The 24,091-nt window shown below is 39.6% G+C and overlaps 1 protein-coding gene across 2 annotated transcripts in view; it reads left to right on the top strand.

The window, feature by feature from the left end:
• The window catches only part of SH3D19 (SH3 domain containing 19), a 75,911-nt gene that overhangs the window by 25,158 nt on the left and 26,662 nt on the right, over positions 1-24,091 (top strand). For both annotated transcript variants that reach the window (XM_063136015.1, XM_063136016.1), the window contains exons 3-8: positions 7,436-7,476; positions 12,481-12,523; positions 14,398-14,545; positions 14,733-14,940; positions 17,559-18,536; positions 21,466-21,573. In XM_063136015.1, the coding sequence (XP_062992085.1) occupies positions 7,436-7,476; positions 12,481-12,523; positions 14,398-14,545; positions 14,733-14,940; positions 17,559-18,536; positions 21,466-21,573 (1,526 nt within the window). The remainder of the gene's footprint in view (positions 1-7,435; positions 7,477-12,480; positions 12,524-14,397; positions 14,546-14,732; positions 14,941-17,558; positions 18,537-21,465; positions 21,574-24,091) is intronic.

The following is a 24,091-nucleotide window of genomic DNA, read 5'->3' as shown; positions in this document are numbered from 1 at the left end:
AACAAAAAGGGAAGAGAATTTCCAAGTCAGATTATTTGATGACCTCCTGACACCGTGGAATAGAAGCCCTTTTGCAACTATTTTTTTTTTAGGAAGCTGATTACTGCGGGCAAGTTTCTAAAGGCTGTATTGAAATTACTTTACCAGACCAATCCTGTGGGTTATGAGAGGGAGAGCTTGAAGTGAAGGAACCACCTTTTCCTATGCCTAGCAGGCACAGACAGCAGGGCAGAAGCTGGTGGGTGGAGCCATTTTTCCTTTCCCCCCTTTTGTTGGAGTGTTTAAAATGTTTCTCTTCTGTTGATTCTATCATGGTTTACCCCCTATAGAGAGGGCATTTCAGGGGAACAGGAGGGCTTTGGATCCTGCAGACCGGAGCTCTGCCATTGGAGAAGGATGTTGGATCAGAGCTCTGATGTTATAAGAACAACAGCTGTGGACCTTTCCACAGCCTCACAGAGGAGGCTTATGAGATCAGATCTCCTTCTCCAAGGACAGAGATCTGCCTCTGAGAGAGGGAGATCCCAACAATCCTATGGTCCCTGGGTGGGACACCCTTCCAGGGACCATAGGATTGCAGCTTAGGTGCCTGAGGGTCTCCTCGTTTTGTTTATGTAATTAACATAGTTTGGTTTCTCATTTGCATGACAGTGGTTGGTATCAGCTGCATCCTGAAAAATGTTTTTATCCTGAAATTATGTAGCCTATGTGGTGGGTGGCAGGGATAAAAACAGCCATCAAAATGTTGCTACAGGCTTAGAAATCAGTTTGGGCTTCTTTTATTTGAATTTGCCTTTTTGTTTCTGATCCGTGGGCATTCACCATCATTCTTCCTTCTGATCTTTTCACATTCATCATCAAAATGGGAACATGGAATATTTATGTGAGATGGTGGTTTTCTTCAGGCAGGATGTTTGTAAGAATTGTCAAAAAGGGATATGGGTATTCTCATTCCCTCTTCCCACAAACCACTTCAGTTTAAAGATTTCTGCCCTGCCCGGCAGACTGTCCTTTGAATGCTGTATGTGGAAGTGAAGAAAAATCAGTCAACATTGACAGTTTTGATGACTGCATTTCAAGCTGGGTTGTAAGAGGGGTTTGTTTTATTTTGTTTGAGGCATTATTCAACTTCAGTGAAAATTCCTTTCAGGGGCATGGCATCCATGCAGAAACGTAGTCAGAGAGCTAGTATAGCAAACTTTGGCATTTTATTAGTACAACTGTTGCTATGCTATGCTGCTACATCTGGAATGGCAAGTTTAGAGGAGGTGTGGTTGTATTATACTAATTCCGAATGCATGTTCCACTCAATATTCTTCAAAGGCCACTCTTACGAGTTTCCATTTCTAATGTCATAAAGGGTGTAACTCAACTGAGTCAGCAACTATTTAGAACAAGCTGCTATTGTGCAGAAAGTTATATTTTCTTTTGTAAAGACCTGTTTGTCTTAAAAGTATCTATAGTGACAAATTCCAGTTATTTGTGTCAAAAACAACAGAGCCTCTATCTCTTTATAAGTTCAGAGAGAAGGTGGAAAAATGTTTGTTTTTCAATGTTAGGCCTGTAGATATAGGTAACCTTGAGTTGATCCCTGGCTCACAAAAGCTTATACCATAATAAATTCATCAGTGTTTTATGATGTCAGAGATCTCTCCATTGTTAAAAATATTTTGTTCCCCCCCCCCCCCCCGCTCTGCTATTATGCTTAAAGTATGGGAAACGCTAGATTTGTCCATGATGTTATGGTTTCTGAGATGGGTCTATTGACGTACGCAGGCATCCTTTGCTTTCGTAGTGATGTCAGTGTATAACACGTGATGTCTTAATTTAAAGCTTTTATTCCACTGATTACTGTTATTATTTCACAATGCTGAAATGAGTGAGGGTTTGTGATTTATATGAGCTTTTTAATATTATGTTGAAACCCCAACTAATCAACCCTTCTGCGAGAACTAGTGTTTAAGAGCTAAACTAATCTGGGTAGATTGCAGAATAATGCAGCATTATGTACACTCATAGAAATATTGGTATTCAGTGAAAACACCCTGGTGGAGGACAGAGTGCAAAACACTTAAGACCCTGACTAGCAAACTAATGTTTAACTGGTGTCACGTTTTGCATTGAGCAAGAGCTGAAGAGCCAGAATAACCACCAAATGACTCATTCCTCTAGAAGCCAACAAGGTCAAAGGACAGTATAACTCACACACCCTCCGCCCTTACAGAGTGAACACCAACAGATGTTTTGACAGACTTTTTGGGAGTCAGCAGCTGAGGTACACGAGGGAAGAATTATGGCAAAGCATGTGTGCTGTTGGCATTGGGGGTTAAGGATCCCTTTGTCTGCATCTCAGGGTGTGCTCTACCTATGCAGCACAATATGGTAGAATCCTGAGGTGGTAAAGTAGATTGTACCATTTCAAACCAAAAGTGGGGGATACTCTTTATGAAGCTCTTCTACATAAAAAGAAAAGAAAGCCTCTCTGCAAGAGGAAAGCAAAAAGCTTAGCACGTCACGTTCTAACACAGTCTGATCCCCGTTGTGCTGGTTTTCTACTTGCAATGAGATGTGTGATGATGATGATGATGATGATGATGATTGGGTAAAGGAGCATTCAAAAATGCAATCTGTACTTTTATTCTGAAGTGACCCATTTGATTCCTCCACTTCAGAATTGTATGACCTCTTTTCTGCTGCATTTATAGTCCAGGCCACAGTGAACAGCTGACCTGCTGAAAAGAGAAAGCCTCAGACAGACCTTCTTCTGTTCACATTTGGAGTAGGTTTTAAAGAAACTTCTCCTGTGTTTTGAAGTTTGTGAGTGAAGAATATAAAAAAGCCACAAGCTTGATTGCTCTTCAGCCTGGGGAGAGGTGCAGGAAGTTAAAAGCTCTTTAATTGTGTCTCACTTGTTCAGGAGATGTGGTGCCCTTACGGTCTATGACTGTTTGGGGGTCTTGTGTCACCAATGGCCTCCCTACTTCATGGAGCAAAGAAAATAAAAACTGAATCCCACACTGAAAAGGACATGGAGTATGGCTTATATCTGTGCAAGCTTAGATATGAAGTTTTAATTTATAGTAATTAAATTACAAGCCCATGAGAAACTTGTGGGGGTGCAGAGGTAAGGCAGAGAAAGGAGAGTATTTTTATTGTCTTCTTTCTCATCTGGAGATCTTGGGGAGGCTGGTGCTGTGACTGAAGATCTGTTTAGACATAGCAGTAAATTTTCAAAGAATCTCCTCACTCAGCATTCCCATTCTTGGAGCTGAAAGATGGACATGTGCTTACTTCTTCCATATCTGGCTTTGAAATTATGGTTGTCCTAGAGGCTTGTCTTAGATTCAGGAGATGAACAGAATGAACATGGCAAACCACATGCAGCCCCAGAGCCCACAGCAAAGCACAGTCAACCCCCATAATCACCCCTGAACTTACTGTAGGTGCTTTGGTTGGTCTGAACAAAAGTGCTATTGTGCATGTGCAACATATACTTTGTCACTACTGGACAATTGCAGTTTATTGTGACAGGACCTATGGCATGATTTTCCATGCAGTTATGAGCCTCAGCACCTCTCTTTTTAGGAATTAAGCTTCACCTCACCACTTTTGCAAGAATACTGTGCAATCCAAGAATATCAATCTCCACAAAAAGTCAGTTTGTCCATTCTAGCAGTTCCTTACAAAAATGCATTCTTTTTCTTAATTTCTCAACCTCCCCTTCCCAATAAGTAAGGTGTCCATGCTTTGTTCCCACCTACGACTACTTGTGTATCAGGCAGTAGTGTAATGGTAAATTTTGAAGTGCAGGCACTCATCATGATAGTCCCCATAGCCATGCCCCCAAGGAGAGTCCAAAAATGCAGGCAGGCGGTTATGCTGAGCAGTATCAACAACTGTATAATCCATTACAAGAGGGATAGCTCATAACAGTAGATTGTTTCTAGGAGTATATTGTTTCTAGGAGAATCCATTTCCTCCCCAATTATTGTGAAAATGCAACTAAGCTCCTAGGGAACAGGGAATCCTGGGCAGGGTGGCAGATGACATCACTGCCCCCAATAATCAAAGTGTCCCAGCACTCCATTATATTATTGGTATCAGGGCTTCAGGCCAGGAATCTTTTCAAAGCAATAGCAGAGCCCAGAGACCATAGTCACCCTCTCCTTTCTTAATAGAATACCTAAATATGGTACATCGAAACTCTATCATCTATCTATCTGTCCATCCAAATATGCCACTTTCCATGAAGGTATCAGCTGTAAAACCACACAGTATACTATGTACTACAGACCATAGCTGTCTGGGTCATGCTTCTGGGAAAGCATGTGGGTCTTGAGAAGATGTCTAAATGTCAGAACTATCTAGTCCAGCTCCAGCATTCCGTTTTCTCACAGTGGCGAACCAGATGTTTCTCAGAAACTTTCAAGCAGTACAGAAGGTCCCAGTATTGTTGCCTAGCAAGATGCCTCTGAACATGTTGGCTGCGTATAGTCATCCAAAGTCCCTCACTTAGTAAGTGGAGGAGATGATAGCAACCCTGCTCAGATGACACGCTAAGCCACGATGGTTAACCACATTGAGCTAAACGTTATGGCTTAGCATGTCGTGGGAACCATGAGTTAGCATGTCATATGAACCATTTTGTAACAATGGCTACATAACCACGGGTTAAACACAATGACTAACCATTTGTTAGTCATTTTTTGTGAACCGCCCAGAGAGCTCCAGCTATTGGGCGGTATAGAAATATAATAAATAAATAAATTTGTTGCAAAACGGTTAGCGGCCTAACAATGGCTAACCTTTCTAATGCTTGAACTGTTCTTGGTGAGACTTCAGTAGCATAAGCACAATGTAATTATAAGCTTAGTCTTATTACCTGAAGAGGCCTCCTTCTCAGGTGATTTTCAATACAACTAGTGAAATATACCTGTAATTCTTTACATATGATTATGAAACTTGAACCAATGCTGCTTTTGCAAAGGAAAGCTGTCACTTAAAGGCCTGGCTTTCATGTAATGACAACTCATCAGTTAAATAAACCATAGTTGTTGTGTATGAGAGAGGTCACACTGTGGATGAAAAGCAAGCAGTGTGCCCACCACTTCCGCTTTTACTCCACAATCCACAACCAGCTCATTCGTAGGTTGTGTGTGTGATGTCCGAACTTGGACCAATGGCTTGTTTATGGCCTTACTGTGGATTTCCCCCCAATGGACTAACATGGCTATCTATGCTTTTAGAAGATCTTTAAGACAGTTTGGAAGGAGATATTGAGCCCAACGCACACAAACACACACATGCATTGTGGATTATTCCATGAACAACCCATGCTGTATAGCTTATTCTCAAGGTGGCTTAGTGTGATGTGTAAATGTGGCTGGAGTCTGTTTATCCCTGCCACATTCCATTGTTCCTTGTTATCCACAGTACGGAATGGAATTTGGAAATACTTTCAGCTATACCATTTTCCAGGGATATTTATTTATTTATTTATTACATTTATATCCTGCCTTTTTTCCTCCAAGCAACTGAAGGCGGATAGAACCCAGTGTCCTCACCCTGCTACAGGCTTTGGGAATACATCCAGGTGTCCTACTGATAATGTGCTAATGTTTTACAGTGGCTATAGAAGTCACCGTAAAAACAAAACAAATCACAACCCATAATATTTTGTATGCATAGGTTTTTTGGGGATGGAGTGGGGTTATAAAAAGTGAATTGCTAGCACAGAAAGCATCCCATCTGAGCATAATGTCTTGTTTTGTGCTATTGCACTGAAGCAGCAGTCAATATGCCCTATTCAAAACTCTAGTTTCATGGAGCATCAGGTCTGAGGATTGGGTTGTAAGGCTGCCTATACATTTTCCTGTAAGCAGAGACAATCCCTGTAATTGTCCTATGGCGCTGCATCGGCAGATTTGGTCAGTCTGTGATCTTTGGTCCCGGAAAAAACCATTTGTATACCTCAGTGCATCGAGGAGATTGGAGTGAATTTTCACTTAGCACCACACCCAACTGTGGGACAATTGTAGGAAAAATGTAATAAAAGTGTAGCCTATTATTGGAAAGAGTAGTGCATTTTTACAGATACCATAAACACTACATTTTCCATTTACTGTTTATTTCTAAAATTTCCCATTAAGGGAATGACTTTTTAAGGAAGTAGTAAATGTAAAATGTAAATGCAGCTGAAAAATGTCTATGAACTAATGAACACTTAAGAACATAAGAAGAGCCATGCTGGATCAGACCAAGGGTCCATCTAGTCCAGTACTATTATTATTTTATTATTATTTATTTATATAGCCCACCCATATTCCCCAGAAACTGGTGCACACAGGCTTACTGGAGATAGCACACAACCATCAGGGCTAGAAGCTATTGATAGCCTTTTCCTCCAGGAATTTATCCAACCCCCTTTTAAAGGCATGCAAATTGGTAGCCATCACTACATCCTGTGTTAGTGAGTTCCATCATTTAACTATGCACTGTTTGAAGAAGTACTTCCTTTTATTTGTTCTGCATCTCCTACCAATCAGCTCATGGGATGTCCCCTGGTTCTAGTATTTTGAGAGAGGGAGAAAAATGTCTCCCTGTCCACATTCTCCATACCATGCAGAATTTTGTACGCCTCTATCATGTCTCCCCTTAGCCTCCTTTTTTCCAAGTTAAACAATCCCAGTTGATGTAACCTTCCCTCATAGGGGAGATGCTTGTTAAGATTATCAGAAAGAGATAAAACTCATCTAATTTTGGCATTGTACAATGATTTCTCAGCATTTTCCCTAGTTTTTTGAACCCAGAATTTCAGATTATGGAATCCTGATTGCTGAAGAAATCAAGCCATGACTAAATGGAGGTATTGCAGGAGAAAGAGAGCCAGTATGGAAGCGGTATATGGCATGTGTCAATGGGGCCCCACAGTTGTCAGTGCACTTCAATACCGCTATAAAGCAGTAGTGTAGATCCTGCCTCCATATACCACTTTCATACCACTTTCATAATGCTATATCTGGCCTTAAGAGAGATATAGAGGAAATGAAATACATTTTTGAGCATGTTAAAGGGGTTGTTAGTCCTATTTGTGTGTGTGTGTGTATGCAGTGTTACTGTATTCACATTACATATTTCTCCAGAAGGCCAATCTGAACTTTGATAGACCAAATAGTCCTACTTTTTTTTTTAATGGCAGTTAAACTTCAAGTGCTTCAACTTTGTAATGTCCTTGTTTTCATAACATTGTGGGTGGATATTTAACTACTAAAGACTAACTTTTATAGGAACAGAAATTTTACTTAGTTATGAAAAGGATAATGTAAAAGGTCGTGTTCATGGGCGGCTGCCTTATATTTTTAGAGTAAATGTGATCTGTTTTGACTTTTGCTTTTTGGACAATGGGTACTGATGCTTTCTCCATTATTTTTTTAAGCCAAGGCCCGCTGTCATCCATTAAAGCAGCAATCAAGAGAAGTAAGTACCCTTTCAGATTGTTTTGTCTACCTTTGGGCAGGTGTTTCCCTTTTATGAGCACAAAAATGTGATTATACAAATGTTTATAGCTTCATTAAGCAGACTGCAAATGCATTTACTTTGGAGTGTTTTAAGCCATGTCTTGTAGTTTCTGATAAGCTGTTTTGGGTTGCAAAACGTACCTGCACTTTATGCTTATATGCATATCAGATTCCAGTATCTATCATTATATATGAGCTGAGCCTGCTTCTTGTACTAGTCAACAGCAACACTCTTAATAGATTTCATGAGAATTGCATCCAAATTAGGTGAATTGTATATAAACTTAACTTCAACCTGAATCTACCTGATCCAGATCAAGCTTTCCCTAACGGTTTAAATGAGAAAACTATAAGACCAGATCATTTTAGAAATATTTTATTTATTATGTTTATATTTCTCCTTTCTTCTCCAACAGAAATAGTCAAGCTGATTAACAATGACTTCATTTAACCAAGAACAACTATCAATATTAAGCCTCCCAAAATGTTCCTCACCGTTAAGTCTGAGCCAGCCCAATGAAAGAATGCAAATACAAATAAGTTAAAACAAGCCAGTGAAAGATCCATCTGTTGCTCCCATGCAGTGTGGCACGCTGCTGCTGGAGTCGAAGATGGAAGGGCTGGGTAGCAATGGGGCTATGCAGGCCCATGGAAAAGGCCATGTGTCTTTCGCCATGCTGACAGCCAATTTGGTAACCTTCCAATGCTCACAGTGGGATGGGATGCCATCTCACTTCCCACTTCTTTTCATGAATGGATTTAAAACCATGACAGGATGTCACATAGCAGGATTGCAGCAAGGTTGTGACACTTGACACAGGATAAAACTGTTTGTGAAGCAGCACTGCAGAAGCAAGCAATTGCAGAGCCAGCTTCTCTTCCTACAAAAACTGAGGCCTCGAGTCTGGACTTCAGCTCTGGAGGAAGAGAAAGCTGTACATCCAAGGGCCTTTTTGGCTGTGTAGTGCCTCTGCTTCCTCCCTCTCTCTCTCTCTAGCGCCAATTTTCTGCATACCACCCCATTCTACTTCACTGGTTAGAATACAAAATCAGTGTGGGAGCTTAGCAGAGGGAGAGAAGCAAGGCACTTTCCATGGGCCTGCATTGCCCAGCTACACAAACAGCTCTGGCCTGGGCAAGGATAGCAGATGGAAATAGCACTTATTCCATTGTTGCATCCATTGAAAAGAAGTGGAGTGGCACCAAAACCCACTTTGAACGTATTATTTCAAAATGTGAATGTCCTAATTCAGGCTTATTAGTAAATACTTGAACAGTTATAATGGTGATAAATGGACCACAGGCTAAATCGAGGCTTGACCTAATTGAAATGAAACTATTCCACTTCCTTTTAACCCCCATTTTGAGCACTGATTCCAAACTCTCCCATTCTTTATATCAGCTCTTCTTTGTTCTTCCCAACAAGCTAAAGTTCATGCTTGTGGGGTTCTCATTCCCCCTTCAGACTGTTTATTTGTTACATTAAATATTTTTGTTGCCTTTTACTAACAATATTTTGCATGTTTCACAAGTGTATTTCCATTGACTATTTCCATATCAAAGTAAATTTCCCCCAACATTCTTCTGTGTTCTTTCAACCCCCGTGAGTGCTCAGTAGGTAGGTGGAGTGAATATGTTTTACCTACAAATTGGATATCAAAACAACTAAAATATTCACATCTTGTACATTTATACATTTATAGAAGATAAATATCAAGATTTCTAGTTTAGAAAATAACTAAACAGTGTGATAACTATTGTACACTGTATTTGAACATAGTATCATGGCTACCTGATCTAGCTGTAGAAGGAATAGGGATATTTTGGATCAAATGGTTTGAGAGATACTGTGTACAGCTCTCTGTTTACTTTATCCTTACAAAGAGGAGAAGGGAGCATGCTCAAGACTCATACTGAGTTGACAAGAGAACAGGCCTATTGAACGGGCAATCTATAATTTAAAGTAACATGCCAAGGATTGCAGAGATAAGGTCAATGAGTCAGAGAGTATATATGCTAGACACAGCCATTATTCATAAAGTGACTATAGAAACAGTGGCTAGGAAGCCTTTCCTGGAGGCTCTACCTATTGCAGCCCCTTCTCCTACTGCAAAAACTGCTCCTGAAGGTCAAGGAACTCTCCACTGTGGGGTTCAATACAGCACAAAGAGCTGAAGTCAGAGAGGAAAACTGTCAACCCCGTGCTTTGCAATAAGAGGGCCTTGCTTTGCAATAAGACAACACGCTAAACCATGCTGCTTAACCACAAAATGGTTAAGGGAATGTATTAACCTTAATGCATTCCATAAACCATTTTGTGGTTAAGGAGCATGGTTTAGCATGTTGTCTGAACCAGGCCGAAATTATTTGTGCCTGTACACAGTGCTTTCTGGATCTTGGCCAGTTTTCTGAGAGCAGATTCAGTACTGATTTGAGCACGTTGGGTAGAAACTTTTGCCATGTTGAGTCACAAAGGAATTGTCCTGCTTTTAAGACGCATAAACAACAGCAACTAGATTTTATCACTCACTCGACATCAGTGCCTTCTATTCTGGGCGCGCCGTTCTGAAGCCGCCCCCCAACCCCAGCGTCCTGGCAAAGCCAGGAGCTTCTTCCAGCTGGGCGCTGGCTTTGAAGCCAGGACGCTGGGGTGGGGGGGCGGCTTCGGAACGGCGCGCCCGGCTGGAAGCCGCTCATCTGCCTAGGGCGCAAAATAGACTGGCCCTGGCCCTGTCTGCTTCTGGACAAAAAGGAGAAAACTTCTGCTTTACAAATACAAGAGTATAAGGCTGAAGCACAGCATAAAAGGAATGTGCTTAAATCTTTAACTAAATCCAGAAATGTCTCCTTGACAGAAAAGGCCAACAAGAGGAAAATCCGGAGATCTATCAGAAAATGGATACCTACTAAAACAAAAAGCTAGACTGATCGTGTTGCAATTGCAGATAAAATGTAAACATCATTTGCATGTTGTATGGGCTGCAGAATATGGCACTTGTCAGTAGTAGAAACAAATTCCACTTACACACACAGCAATAGCCACATTTTGCTGGAGTCTTCTAAAGCAAGCTGAACGGAGGCTGAAAAATTCTTCTGTTAAAAGAAACATTAAGCTGCTGCATATATTTTTTTAACAAAAAGGCAAAAATTGAATTTGTTCTTTTAAAAAAATAGGCATTTAAAACAATTGCTGGAGCATACCTCATGGGGGAAAGATACTGTGATATCTTTGTGTGACTAACCATGGAAATCTAGTAGTTCTTTACTATTAGCATGGTTTATTCTTTTTTTCCTCCACCTTTCTCTTTCTCTACTGTAACCCCTTCTTTTTTTCCTTCAGCACTCATGAATAGTGCACATCAAATATGCCCCGTGGAAGAGGTATGTTTCTGCTGCCCTTTCCCAGCTGGTGCTTTACCAATTTCTGCTGTGAATCTACAATGGCGTAATTAGGGTACTTTACTTCTGCACAAGAAAACAAGGCTTTCTCTCTAAATCATACAGCTGCAAGAATGTTCCTCCTGGTTAATTGCTTATTGTTTTAATTATATTAGACAAATGCAAAAGGTTAGATTCAAATAAAATTTTAATAATGCTAATAAAAATATACTGAGTTGACTCTGTAGTGGACTCCTTTTGCTTAATAAAAATACATTAAAAACATAACTGCCTAACATCAACATAATAGTTTAATAATAGTGTCTAAGGTCTTCTAGGGCTACAGTTGGAATCAGTGTACTGCTAATTGGAAGTGCCCATGCCAGCTTCCTCCTTGTCTTTTGAGAGCTTGACAGGCATCAGGGCAAGTGGATAGACTGCCTGCCCTGCCCCACACATGTTTTAGTTTACAAGTCTGGATTAAAATATAAGCATTAAGAAAGCTGAGCTACATGGAGAGATACCTAATTTAAAGGGCTGACCCAATAATTTCAATGGTAGAAGCACCTCCATTGGCATACATTTGCACATTTAGACCAGGTTTGCACATAACTCTAACCCACAGTTTAATTAAGCCATGGTTTATTGCCCAACCCAGGATTTGTTTGATAGACGATCAAACAAACCATGGTTTGTTTTCTCAATCCCTCGGTTGTTTGTTTGCCTCTTCCTTCACCTGTTCCTATCCCTATATCCCAAGTGCCTTTGTGGCACTGTAGTACTGGCATGTAGAGTGGCTGATTTTTGTGTGGGATTTTTTTTACCACTTTTCCCTGCCACCTTTATAGCCTGGCAAACAACCCATAAATAACCCATGGTTCTAGGTTCACATGTAACAACAACCTGTGGTTTAACAACAGTTTACATCTGACAACAAACTGTAGGTTCTCTTTCTGGTTTGGTCATGGTTAACAAACAATTGTTTGTAAAGTTGGCTTTGTTTGCACATCATGACAACCCAGAATTTGACACTCCAAATTCAACAAAACCATGACTTATTTAAGCCATAAAAGAGATTCATCCCAAATTGCTTCGTAACACAATATTAAAATATAAGTCTGTGTGCTTGAAAAAGCCCATTAAAATATAGAAGCGATGTTCTGATGAAGTCCAAAGATCACATACAATTCTTGCGCTGATAGGAGTCCCCAAACCTGGTTCTTAGTCTTACATAACACTAACCCATGGTTTATTTAATTATATTTTAATGTTATGTTACAAAGCAATTTCGAATGTATCCCTTGTATCTTGAGTTTTTGACCCACAAAGTATGACTTGTGAAGTTTCTTTAAGTCCTATTATAAAGAGATGCCATTCAAAAATTAAATCTCAAGAATTAACTTTAAGAAACACCCCCTGTGTTTAATGTAATGATCAAAGTTGTTAATGAATGATTTAGCTAATAATCAGATTTCACCAATAGAAGATTTATTTCCAATGATTTAGGCAAGAATTTGGGAACTGAAATATCAACCTTACATTAGCACTAGTCCAAATTTAACTGTTTGCCTTTTTTAAAAACTAGCTTCTCGGACATCTGGCCACAGTGAACAGCAAAGAGAGAGAAGGTATGATGCGATCATTGCTATTCATACATAGTTCAACTAGTTTGAGGGTTTACATCTAATCCTGTTGTCATTGTCATCTGGTCTTGTTTTTATTTGTGTTCATGTTTTCTCTGTCTCCCTCTTTCTCCAATGATAAGATATTTCTCCCTCTCCTAAAATACTAGAACCTGGGGCCATTCCATGAAGCTCATTGGTGGGAGATTCGGGACAGCACATTATTAAACTATGGAATTCACTACCACAAGAAGTAGTGATTGCCACTAATTTAGATGGTTTTATAAGGGGGTTAGATAAATTCCTCGAGGAGAAGGTTCTCAGTGGTTAGTAGTCCTGATGGCTATGTGTTACCTCCAGTAACAGTGGCAGAAGGCCTATACACCAGGTGCTGGGGAACATGGGTGGCAGGATGCTGTTTTGCTTGTGTTCTGCTTTCGGGTTCCTGGTTGACAGCTGGTTGACTAATGTGTAAACAGAGTACTGGAGTAGTTGGACCCTTGGCCTGATCCAGCATGGCTCTTCTTATGTTCTTAAAATTTGTTTGCCTTGTAAAATTTATTTTAAATCCCATCCTTCATATAATAGAGTACACACTGGGCCAAATTAACAGAAAGAATGCCTCAATAAGAAAAGAGCTGGTCCTTTTTCCTAAGCTGAGTTATTTTAAAATTTCCCACAGCTCAAAGCCTGTTGGCTAGTTCCTTATGCATGCTTTTCCATTTTTTTGTTCCAGACTAATAACCTGGAATTAACCAGGAAGAATCCCACCTGTATCTAAATCTGCCACTTTCCAAGCATGCATTAAAAAGATTGTGGAAGAACAGCCTTTCATCCATCCTTTTCATTTGCAAGTGTGAAAGTATTGAAGGGATCAATAATCTCCATTTACATGTCTAGATTGTGTGTTATTTAACCTTTTCTTCTATTACTTTTCTTTTCAGTTACGACTCTCTCTTTCTGTCTCCTGCTCACATGTCTAAAAACAGTGTTTCCATTCAGTTCTTTCTATTTAAAATGGTCTTTAAAGTCCATTTCCCCTGTATGTCCTGACATGAAAATGCAATTACAATTTGAGATTTCTGAATTGTTACCATAGATCTTGTTAGACTTTAGAGAGAGTACACTCATTTTCTGCTTAATGAGCTCATAATAGGAGCTACCCTTTCAGTCAACTAATACTTCAAAGTACCAGAATTTTGTACTATCCATAATAAATCTGTTGTTTTGCCATATTCATTAATCTGTTAATTTAGACTACATGGTATTTTAACATATTCTACCTGTTTTCATCCTGTACTCTCAATCAGTCCACTTAAGTTAGTTTGAAATAGTGAACTTCTCATCATTATTGACTGAAGGTTTATTAGCGGATGAATAGCCAGAAGATTGTCGGGCTCCAATGTGCATGCACACATGTATGAATCCAGTGTGTATCTATATGTAAAGAGATGCACTGAAATCACCCATTAGGTTCTCCATTGGTAGAGACTGGCCACCACAGTGTTCTCCACATACAATAGCAACAGATGTCCTTAACTATGACAATGTATGGCTTTGGACAAGTTTCTGTGTGTATTGCAAAAATTCTAAAAATTTTGGGACTGCTATTGCCTTTTCTAGATGCATGGTAAAAAAAAAAAGGCCATCCAAATGTCAAAGGACAGAAACACATGGCTATCAATGATCCTGTTTATATCTGTGGAGTTCTGGTGTTTTGCAGAATGAGATAAAGTAGATTGAGTTCAGAGAGGCCCAGCGTCTTGTTTGAAGATCTACACAAAATATAAGTCAAAATAAGGAAGTCTTTAGCTGTCCTGGTTCTCCAAAATTCAGTAACCATGAGTTTAACTTTGGTGTTTTTCTATTGTTTCTTTCAGACGCCCTGAAATCACGATAGTTGCAGCTGAACCTCTTGGGCCATCTTCCTGGTTTCCTGGTGGAAATCATGTCCCTCAGCAAGGGCTAGTGTTTCAATCATCTCACACCCAGGCTTCTTGGAGAACAAATGAGCTTGTTCCAGCTGAGGTGAGGAAGCACAAGTTTTCCTCTTTGGTTGAGTTTAATTTTAATGCAGGCACTATAGTGTAGTGATATAATTGCAGTATCGGGATTTATTGTCATCAGCACTCAGGACATGGAAGAGGTTTATGTACGTTCAGTTGTAAATACACTGTGTCATGTCAAATTTCGTATAACATTTTTTGTTTTGTAGCCACCTTCATATGAGCAAGTAATCAAAGAAATCAATCAAGTGCAAGTCAACGCAACCAGCAACAATAATGCTGCCAGTGCTGCTAATTCTAGATGTACTGTTACATCTTCGACACAGACTGACTTTCCAGAAGAGATAATCAGCAATTTGCCAGGAATAAATGTGAAAAGTAATCTACAGGTTTTCTCTGAATGCAAAAGCACTCCAGGTATATAAATGTCAATTGGGGTTGAATGATGGTTAAAAGGAATCTGTGTTGGTAAACAACAGTTTCATTTTGATGGGTGTGTGGTATGGGTTTGTTGCATTGGATTCTGCTAAGCAACTCAAGTATCTTTCTGTTTGATTGTTACCTAGATCTTATATCCAAGATAAGCTACTATTGATCCAATCCAACTCTAAACTCAATTGCACAATCTGCTAGCTTTTATTTTTGGAATTGCATGTGGCACAGCTGAACGTATGGGACATGCCAACTGTGCTTTTCAGAAGTTCCTAAAATCTTTCCAACTCTGCTTTTCAGGATTTCCTAAATATTTAAATCAAAAGTAAGGAAATTCCCTCCCAGACCAACCTGGTGGGCCGGATGTCAGTGGGGGCAGGGCTCTGCTGTGATGCCCCTTCCCCTTGCTGACATAATCCTGTCCCTTTCCATGTACTGTATTTTGCTTCCTCTATGCAGAGAGAGGCATGCAGGTCTGTGCATCTTTTCTGCATGGAGAAAAGAACTCAGCTGCTGAGACCCTGGCTTTGTGAACTGCTTTAATCAGTGATAACAGGGGGGATGATGACCAGTTCACAAAGCCAAGGACTCTGCTGATGCTTGGAAGAGCTCTTCCTTTAAGCACCAGCTGAGTTATTTTCTCCATGCCCCTCTGCACAGAGGAAAGCAAAATGGGTAGGGTATAAAAGGTTTGTCTGTGGGGGGGGGGGATTTCCTCACTCCTGATTTAAAGATTTAGAAAAGCAATTGGAATGACACTGTGCCTCATGCAATTCCAAAACTAAAATCAGCGATGGGAGATAATAGCAGGGATTCCCCTTAGCGTGAGGCTTGCCCACCGTATTGGGGAGGGGAGTGGTGTGTAGGGGAATCCCACACAGTTATCTCTGATAATTTACAGCTGGGATTCCCATCCCTGCTAGCCTCCAGTGGATGGAGCCTGGGGAGTGGACGGGGTACACGAGCTTCTGAAGGTCAAATGGGGAAGCATCAGGATCCACACCCCATGACAGATGATAAGAAATATTCTACTATTTATGGGTTGTTGTTGTTCTTTTAAGTAGCAGTGAAAACGCATTAAATGGCTAAATAATAAAGCAGAAACATACAGATTTGCAGATGACTGGTTGTAGTTCGAGATGCTCAAGAATTTTGTTTGCTCCACATTTTAAGCAAAAAAAATAAAAAAAAATGGATTTGCACTTCCTGGACTAATACATAGATTGGAATGGAGTTATCCTTCAATTTTCAAACTACTCTTAACTTTGCAATACAGTTTTTGGCTCCAAAATGTACCAAAGTGCATATAAAAATGTGTTAACATATATACCAAAATGTGTATTTTAGAGTAAGATGCACACAAAATGCATATTTTGGAGAAAAATATGTTCAAGGTAATGCAAATTTTCATGTGGTTTAAAAAAATTAATTGCATATTGATGTGGAAATGGACTTATGAATGAACACGTGTGAAACGGATACAGACCAGAAATAGATAACTGTCCATTCGGAGTTGTAGCCAGTTCCAATGATTCTTTATTCCATTGAGAATTAAAACATTTACATTTATTATTATTTTTGTATGATACTTGGGCGATGTTCTCTTGAACCAAATTCTTTTACCTTATGCAGTGGAAGAGTTGTCCGTTGTTTACTGGATTTCAATTTATTTTGCCACTTTTAAAAATGGGAAATATAAAAATAGTTTGCAGTTCCAGTTTGCCATAAATGTAATAATCAGTAACACAACTGCATGGATGTAGATGTTCCCCAAACAGTTTTTGGTGATACAAGTACACCAACACAACAGTTTCTTTTCAGATGTTAGTGTACTGCAATAATGTGGTTGAAATTGCAATAACCACATCATGGAGATGATATAATAATGATGATGATGATTGTAACAATAATTTATTTATTTGTGGACCGCCTCTCCCTCCGGATCGAGGCGGGGTACAACACAAGTGCAAATGGGGGGGGGGACATAATCTTGTGTTTCAAGCAGCAGCCAAACCATTGCTCACACATGCAAAGTAATTGAAACCATATCTGATTAAATTGGCACAAGAGGGAAAAAGTAATGTAAGTAAATGCGTTCAGTTAAGATGTAGCAGAATTAAGGCAGTCACCTAATTAAATAAATCTTAGCTGATTAAACATATGAATTTTATCAGTTAATTGTTCGATTAAATGGGCATGTAAGTAAAAATAACAGTTTTGCAGGAAAGAGCTTCCTTCTTATGTTTTTATGACATTCATGTGTTATAGCAGGTATTATGTGAGAACAATCATTTCTTTCTGTGTGGGAGAGAAAATGTGGAAAGCCTTTTTTAAGATGATGTTTGTAATCTGCAAACAATAAGTTCTTGTATTATAAAATAATTTTTAAAAATCTGTCAGTTGATTGTGGATCCTTCATGGAGCATAAGGTTGGACTAGATGACCTCTGACCCTTCCAAATGCATGATTCTGTAATTAACTGGGGAAACCTTTAAATTGATTGTTTTTTAAAAATAAATAAATTGATTAGTCTAACTGATTAATTGATTAAAAGTTGCATCCTTAAGCAAAATAAGTTTTGGAACTTCCATTTCGTTTTGCAGCTGTACAGATTCCTCGCAAGCCACCTAGACCTTCATCCTGTCTGTTGAACAGCAATCCTTCCAAAAATGAAGAACTCCTAGTTGTCTTGGAAGAGCAGACAGGTCAAGAAAAGCCTAATGTTGTGTTATGTCCTGTGCCAAAACCAAGATCGAAAGGCAATCTGAAACCTGTGGTTATAGATACTCAAAATAACACGCAAGACAATCACGAAGAAACAAGGACTGAAAAGGACACGCCTTCAATTCAGCTGGGCTCTGTACTAGATGAAAGCTTTGGAGACAGCCATATGGTGATAGACACCATGGATACAGACAAGAGCCAAAATAGTATAGTATCACGCATTAAAGCTTTTGAGATGCAAGCAAATACGGAAACATCGGGATTAACAAAGAAGCCAGAGGTATCCCCACGCTCATTAGGCCCCAAACCTATCATTAGTGCAAAAAAACCTGTGGTGGCACCGAAGCCAGGGGTTAACAGAGCATCAGGTGACTGGGATTCATGGACAGAAAACAAACTAAAGGTTGTTTCCCAGGAAGGGCCCCTTCAGCCTCCTGAAGCTGGAAGCAACACTACAAACAAGCCTGAATTGCCAAAGAAACCAAAGTCAGTCATTGTAAAAAGCAGTAGCAATGGGCTTCTTAACTCAGGGAACAGGTCAGCTTCAGAGAACAGTGATGGACAGAGAAAATCTCCCGTTCCTGCCCCTAGGCCACTTGTTCCCAGGAAGTCTGTCTCTTTTGAAAGTCCTGCTCTTCCCATACTTCCACTGAGACCAGTAAGTGCTGCTCCCAGGCTCTCCATAGCTGCCCAGACGAATGCCTTCAGATCCCTAGCAGAGCCCCCTCCAAGCAACCTCGTAATACCTCCAGTTCAGAATACGCCATCTGGGGAAGGAGATCTAATCAGCTTTGATGATGAAGTTTTTCCTCCTAATTTGGTAGGAACGCTTCAAGAACTTTCTCGGTCAGAATCAGGTAAGATTTTAAAAGGAAAAAAGGGCTTCTTAGAAGAATGGCTACAAGTTATGTAGTATATATTGTGTGGGTGTTTATAGTGACATTAGTATGTTTTGGAAATGTATTAAGGGCAAAATTCATTCATTTGTACAGGTGGATGAGTCTGTCATCCAGAATTAAAGTTGGATTAGATAGTTTGGTAAATTCTCCCATCAGGTTCTCCCCTCAAGTTAGGCCCCACCTTTGGGGTCGGGAAGCAGTCTCCCCCTTCAGCATCCTGGAGGAACTGCACAGTTCCAATGGAGCAAGGGTGCAGGATCTCCAGCCCATGGGCCTAATTCAGCCTGTAGAGCATCTTGGGGTTCCTACAAGGGATGGGCAGGAGGGAGATGAGGCCCAGCAGCATTGAGACTTGCCTGTGCCAGGGAAAGCAGCACTGGCAAGTCCTAGTGCCTGTCACCCCTGCTACTAACTCTGATATGAGATCAGAGATAGCTGTTGAGATAAGGGGATGTGGGGAGTCCCCTTCTGCGTGGCCCACCAGCCTCCTTTCTGCAACACAGAAAGGAGCTGGGTTGGGCAAAGTAGCTGAGTCTCCTGTTCATCTCTTTGTGGCTCCTCATTGGAAGAGTGACAGGGGCTGATCTAGCTCAGATTTGCTTTGTGAGCAGTATCCCTAACTAGGAAAGCTCGTGTGCAGCAGAGCCTGGTCCTTGGCCCAAACGCCAAATAGAAGACCCACTTGGAACTTGCATCAGGGAGCAAATGTTGTCAGGTAGCTATGGCAACACCCTCTGAATTCAAGGACATGGTCATGCCTATCTGACATCATACTGTCAGCGGAGGGCGGGGGGCGTCAGCCGCTCCCCCCACTCAAAAGTATTTTTCACTCCTGCTGTAGAGGAACTGAAAATATTATCAGTATAATAATATTCCATGTGTAATGTATTTCAAGTTCCTTCCTAGGCTCTGTAGATATGGATATATATTTTCGCAGTTGGCATACATTCAACATACCTATGCTTTACAAGTTCCTGAATCATTGTTTGAAATTGTATGATAATACTATTTTTTTTCTTTTAAAAATAATCTGTCTTATTAAACTGTGCATAAAGTTGGTGTTCTCTCTACTTTTCATTATGGCTCCTGAATTTATTCAGCTGCTGGCAGAATTACCCTTGATTTTAGGAACCGTCTTCAAACACAGCACTGCTGGCACATATGAAAAAAAGCTGGCCTGTGATTGATGGTTTCTTGAATCAGGATTCAATTTAGCATTTAACATTGCTTTCCTATAAATTTCTGTAGTGCTTCTATAAAATGAAGTTTTAATATATTCAAATTTTCCCTTGGCATTGGGAGCTGGAATAGGATAGACGTTAAGAGCTTGATTTATTAAATATGCTAAATAAATAAAATATGTGTACTGGGAATCCCCACTTTAAATCTCAAAGACAGCCCCCCCTCCCCCTTACGTGGTTGTTGTAAAAATGATTCCAATAATGTGAAGCATTATGAACACTTCAGAAAAACAGTATATAAATTATTATATAAGAAATATAAATGTAATTGCAACATATGGGTCATGTTCACAAGTGTGTCTAATGTTTGGCATCTAGAGATTTGTAGAACAATAATTGTAGACATTTGTGACATTAAATGTTGATCTTTGAGAGATAATTATTCAGCACATGGGGATAGTAGAATTCCTTCAGTTCAAAGGAATGACTGACATTATTTTTGAACTTTTTATGCGAAGTATGTTTTTATGAAATCAACTGGTCCCTTGTTCATACAACAGTAAAAATGCTACTGAAGTACTGATTCTCCTCTTAAGAAGCCCCTAGGTTATTTGAAGCTTTGATTAATTTAGCTGTACTAAGGAATGGAACTAAGCATTCACTTAAACAATTAGAATTGGTCTGTGGGTTTCCAAGAGCAGGCATTGCTCTTGCAGTTAGTTCCATGTGATTGATGTGACAGGTTGTGTGGCAGACAGGTACAGGGCATTAGAGTAAGTCTTTTCATTTGTTATGATCCATGGTGTTTTTGTAGACTCGCCAGGCTGCTGGTGAGCTCATGCATGGCTAAAGATTCACTGACCGATGATAAATAACGGGCAGTGAGAGGAGGCCTCTGCCTTCCTCCAGTGTGAATCCAGATGTGCCAAGTGATATGCATATTTTAGGAGGCTTCCTAGCTAAAGTACAAAAACCCAAACAAACCCAAGATGTCAAAATCCCCAAAACACAGCTCACTGAGGACTGAGCGTACTCAATAGCCGTCTAATGTAAAATGTTAGTTGGAAATGGTGTGTGTATGTGTGAAACTCCTGGCTTAGAGGGAATAGTTGGCTGGGATCTTAAGCAGTCCTATTAAGTGGGAGGATACTGTGCAGTATTTTTGTGCAGATCGCATTTAGAGTAGCTTACCAGCGAATTTCTATCATTAGCCAGCTCTGCGAACAGAAATGACACAAACAAGACAATGACGTTTAAACAATATCTTCCATAGAAGAATCAGATTACACAATGTGGATTTAGTTCCAGTGGAAGAGTAAATATTGCACGATCATTTCAATAGACATTCAAGAACAAAAGATAGGATGGTTTGCGAGGATAAACCTCCAGTCCAGACTATTATTATTATTATTTATTACATTTATATACCGCTCCATAGCCCAAGCTGTCTGGGCTGTTTACAAAAAGGGATATATCTATGCGACAGAAATATAGAAAATGCCCATACTGTACACGTTGACTGTAAAGATGAACTTTACTATCAGCATGTATAATATGGGCATTTTCTATATTTCTGTCTCATACATATATCCCTTCAGCATATTAATCAATGTTTTCATAATGAATGATGTTTCTGATATTTTCTCTTGAATTGGAACAAAATAATACACTAATTTTTTGGGTGTGTGTGTGTGTGTGTGTTTTAGATCTTGTAAATTTGCCTTCCAAACACGATTCTGCAAAAGAACCAGCAATCCAACCAGCTGTTGTGAGGAAACCTACTGTGATCCGAATTTCAGCTAAACCAGCGAAAGGTAATATCCTAGTGCTTAATATATTTTGCTTGATTTGGGAAAATATTACATTTAGGAATACGTTTTTTCAGGATTTGCTTTTGACATAATGAATTACTTATAGTTACTTTTAACAAAGCTAACTTCTAATACATTATGTTACCCTGCTATCACCATTTTTTAAATGTTTGTGAGAAAACAGAACTGAGTGTTTTGGGATAAGCTGCTTACAGCGTAAGTCTACTCAGAAGTAAGTTCCACTAAATTCAATGGGACTTACTCCCCGATATGTGTGTATAGGAATGCTATTTGTCCTCACTATGGTTTAAGGATTCAGCTCCATTTACCATTTTTTAAAAAGCTTCTTGATAAAGCACAATTCATACAATTTCTTGTTAAAACACCTTTTAAAGTGATTTTTTAAAATTGTAATTATTGTAAAAATGGAGTTCACAACCTGAAAAATCAGAGCTTTCTGTGTTTACAAGAACGGAAGCATGTAATCCTGTGTTCATTATCTTGTCCTCTAACCAACATAGAAATGAACAATCTTACAGATTTAGAATTTGAATGTAAGTTCAAAACATGAATTCTCTGGACATGACTTTCAGTGCTTTAACTCTAAATTTGTGCAATGTTGGAATTCTTTAGCAAACCTTTTGCTGGGTAGCAAAAATGTTGTGAATATTTCAGCATTCGGTTCAGGTTTATTTTTATAGATTTGTTTCTGCTCTAATGCGTATAAATGCTTCTTTGCTCGATGCAGATAGAGATTTGACTTGAATGAGAAATCAGTGGTTGCATAGTGTAGCATTTAAGTAACTGAAGACACCATCCCAAATTTTAGAATAGCATTTGCAGCAATTTTACCCTGTTGTCCCATCTGTTCATGATGTTCGCAGATCTGCATTATATCTCGCCTATTCTTGTGTCTCAACACAGGGCAACTCCCACAAAGTTAGGAAATTACAGAGAAGAGCCACCAGACCAGTTTGTATATGTGTTGCAACATTCAAAGTGTAATTTGATTTTTTTATGATTTCTTATTAGTTAGAACTTCTTTATCCCTGTTATATCTGCCTTGCTAAATTATGGCAGGTAGAAGCACTGGCACTTCCATCTTAAATTAAGTATGTCTGCGGCTTAGTTTCAGCCAGGACTCAATTATGAAAGATGTGAAACAAATGAACATGTACAGAGTACATTTCCAATACCAAGCAACCTATCAACACTGGTATCAATTCCCCACCCCCAATTCTGTGGCTCCAATTTCCATTCTTGTACTAAGAATGCTTTGTAAGTAAAAGGAATAGTTAAAACAATATAGTCCTAATTGAACTTTTCTATAATAGCTCAAAATGTTGGCAAGAAAGTTTATCGCATATCTGAGTGTCTTCTAACAGAAGAATAATCATATTGATCTCTAAATTGCCAGCAAAGATTGTCTTGCTTGTAGTTAGACCAGATATGTGAGTGATGCTGAAGAGAGTGATAATTTTAAAATTACCTCTTTGCACACACATGGGATGATGTCCTGTTTGCACAGCCTGCACCCACTGTACATTAAGGAAAATTCAAGAAATATATAATCCTAAACATGCGCTGAGTCATTCTGCACCTTTTTTATGTGTTGCTAAGGTGTGACTGCATTCAGACAACACAATAATCAATGGTGGGGTAGTAATCAACTCAACAGTTGTTTATCTATGGGGTACTTCCCACACAGCATTATGATAATCAGCCATGATGTGGATTAGGATAAGGGTTGAGTTGATTATTATTCCACGCTGAGTTGACTCACTCATCCCCTGCCTTCTCTCTCCCCTCAGTCCTCCAGCTAGTATCACATTAGCCACTGCTGCTAAAAATCTATCCTGCCAGCTGGACTAGAGTGGCAGCCACCACTTTCACCACTCTTGCCTTGTGACTCTGTGGCTGACGAAACAACCAATGGTGGCTGACGAAACAACCAATGGTGCCCTCCGCACAATATGATAACCAATGGTGGTTCAAATAGTCAACTATGCACAGCGTTGATTATTTGCATTGGTTATTTCAGCCAAATAACCAACCCTGAGTTAAACAACTCCCTCCACACAACACAATAACCCATGGTGGGTTAAATAACCAACTGTCGACTATTTAAATCACCACTGGTTATTGTGTTATCTGAATCCAGTCAGCCTCTCAATACCCAACATAAATAAATGTGATGCTATAAAGCCAATCTCATCACTTTAAAGTACTAAATTGTGATTTTGAACTTTGGGGACTATTATTACCTAGGATCATGATCACACCAAATGGATGGAAGATTGAACTGATGGAATAAGACTTGTCTTATCACCACATTCATTCAAATGATACACATTTATGTGCAAATAGATCATGAAATGTAGCTACAGTCCTCCATCTTGGGAGTTATAGTCCAACAATGTGATGGGTGATGGGAGTTATAGTCCAACAATCTGGAGAACTACATATTCCCCATCCCTGTTCTATGAAGACCAAATAAGGCCACTGTAATGGAGTCAGGAAC

This window comes from Elgaria multicarinata, chromosome 10 (genome assembly GCF_023053635.1).
Source record: "Elgaria multicarinata webbii isolate HBS135686 ecotype San Diego chromosome 10, rElgMul1.1.pri, whole genome shotgun sequence".
Taxonomy (NCBI): domain Eukaryota; kingdom Metazoa; phylum Chordata; class Lepidosauria; order Squamata; family Anguidae; genus Elgaria; species Elgaria multicarinata.
The sequence above is the reverse complement of the archived record's forward strand: the minus strand, read 5'-3'. Positions and strand labels throughout refer to the sequence as shown.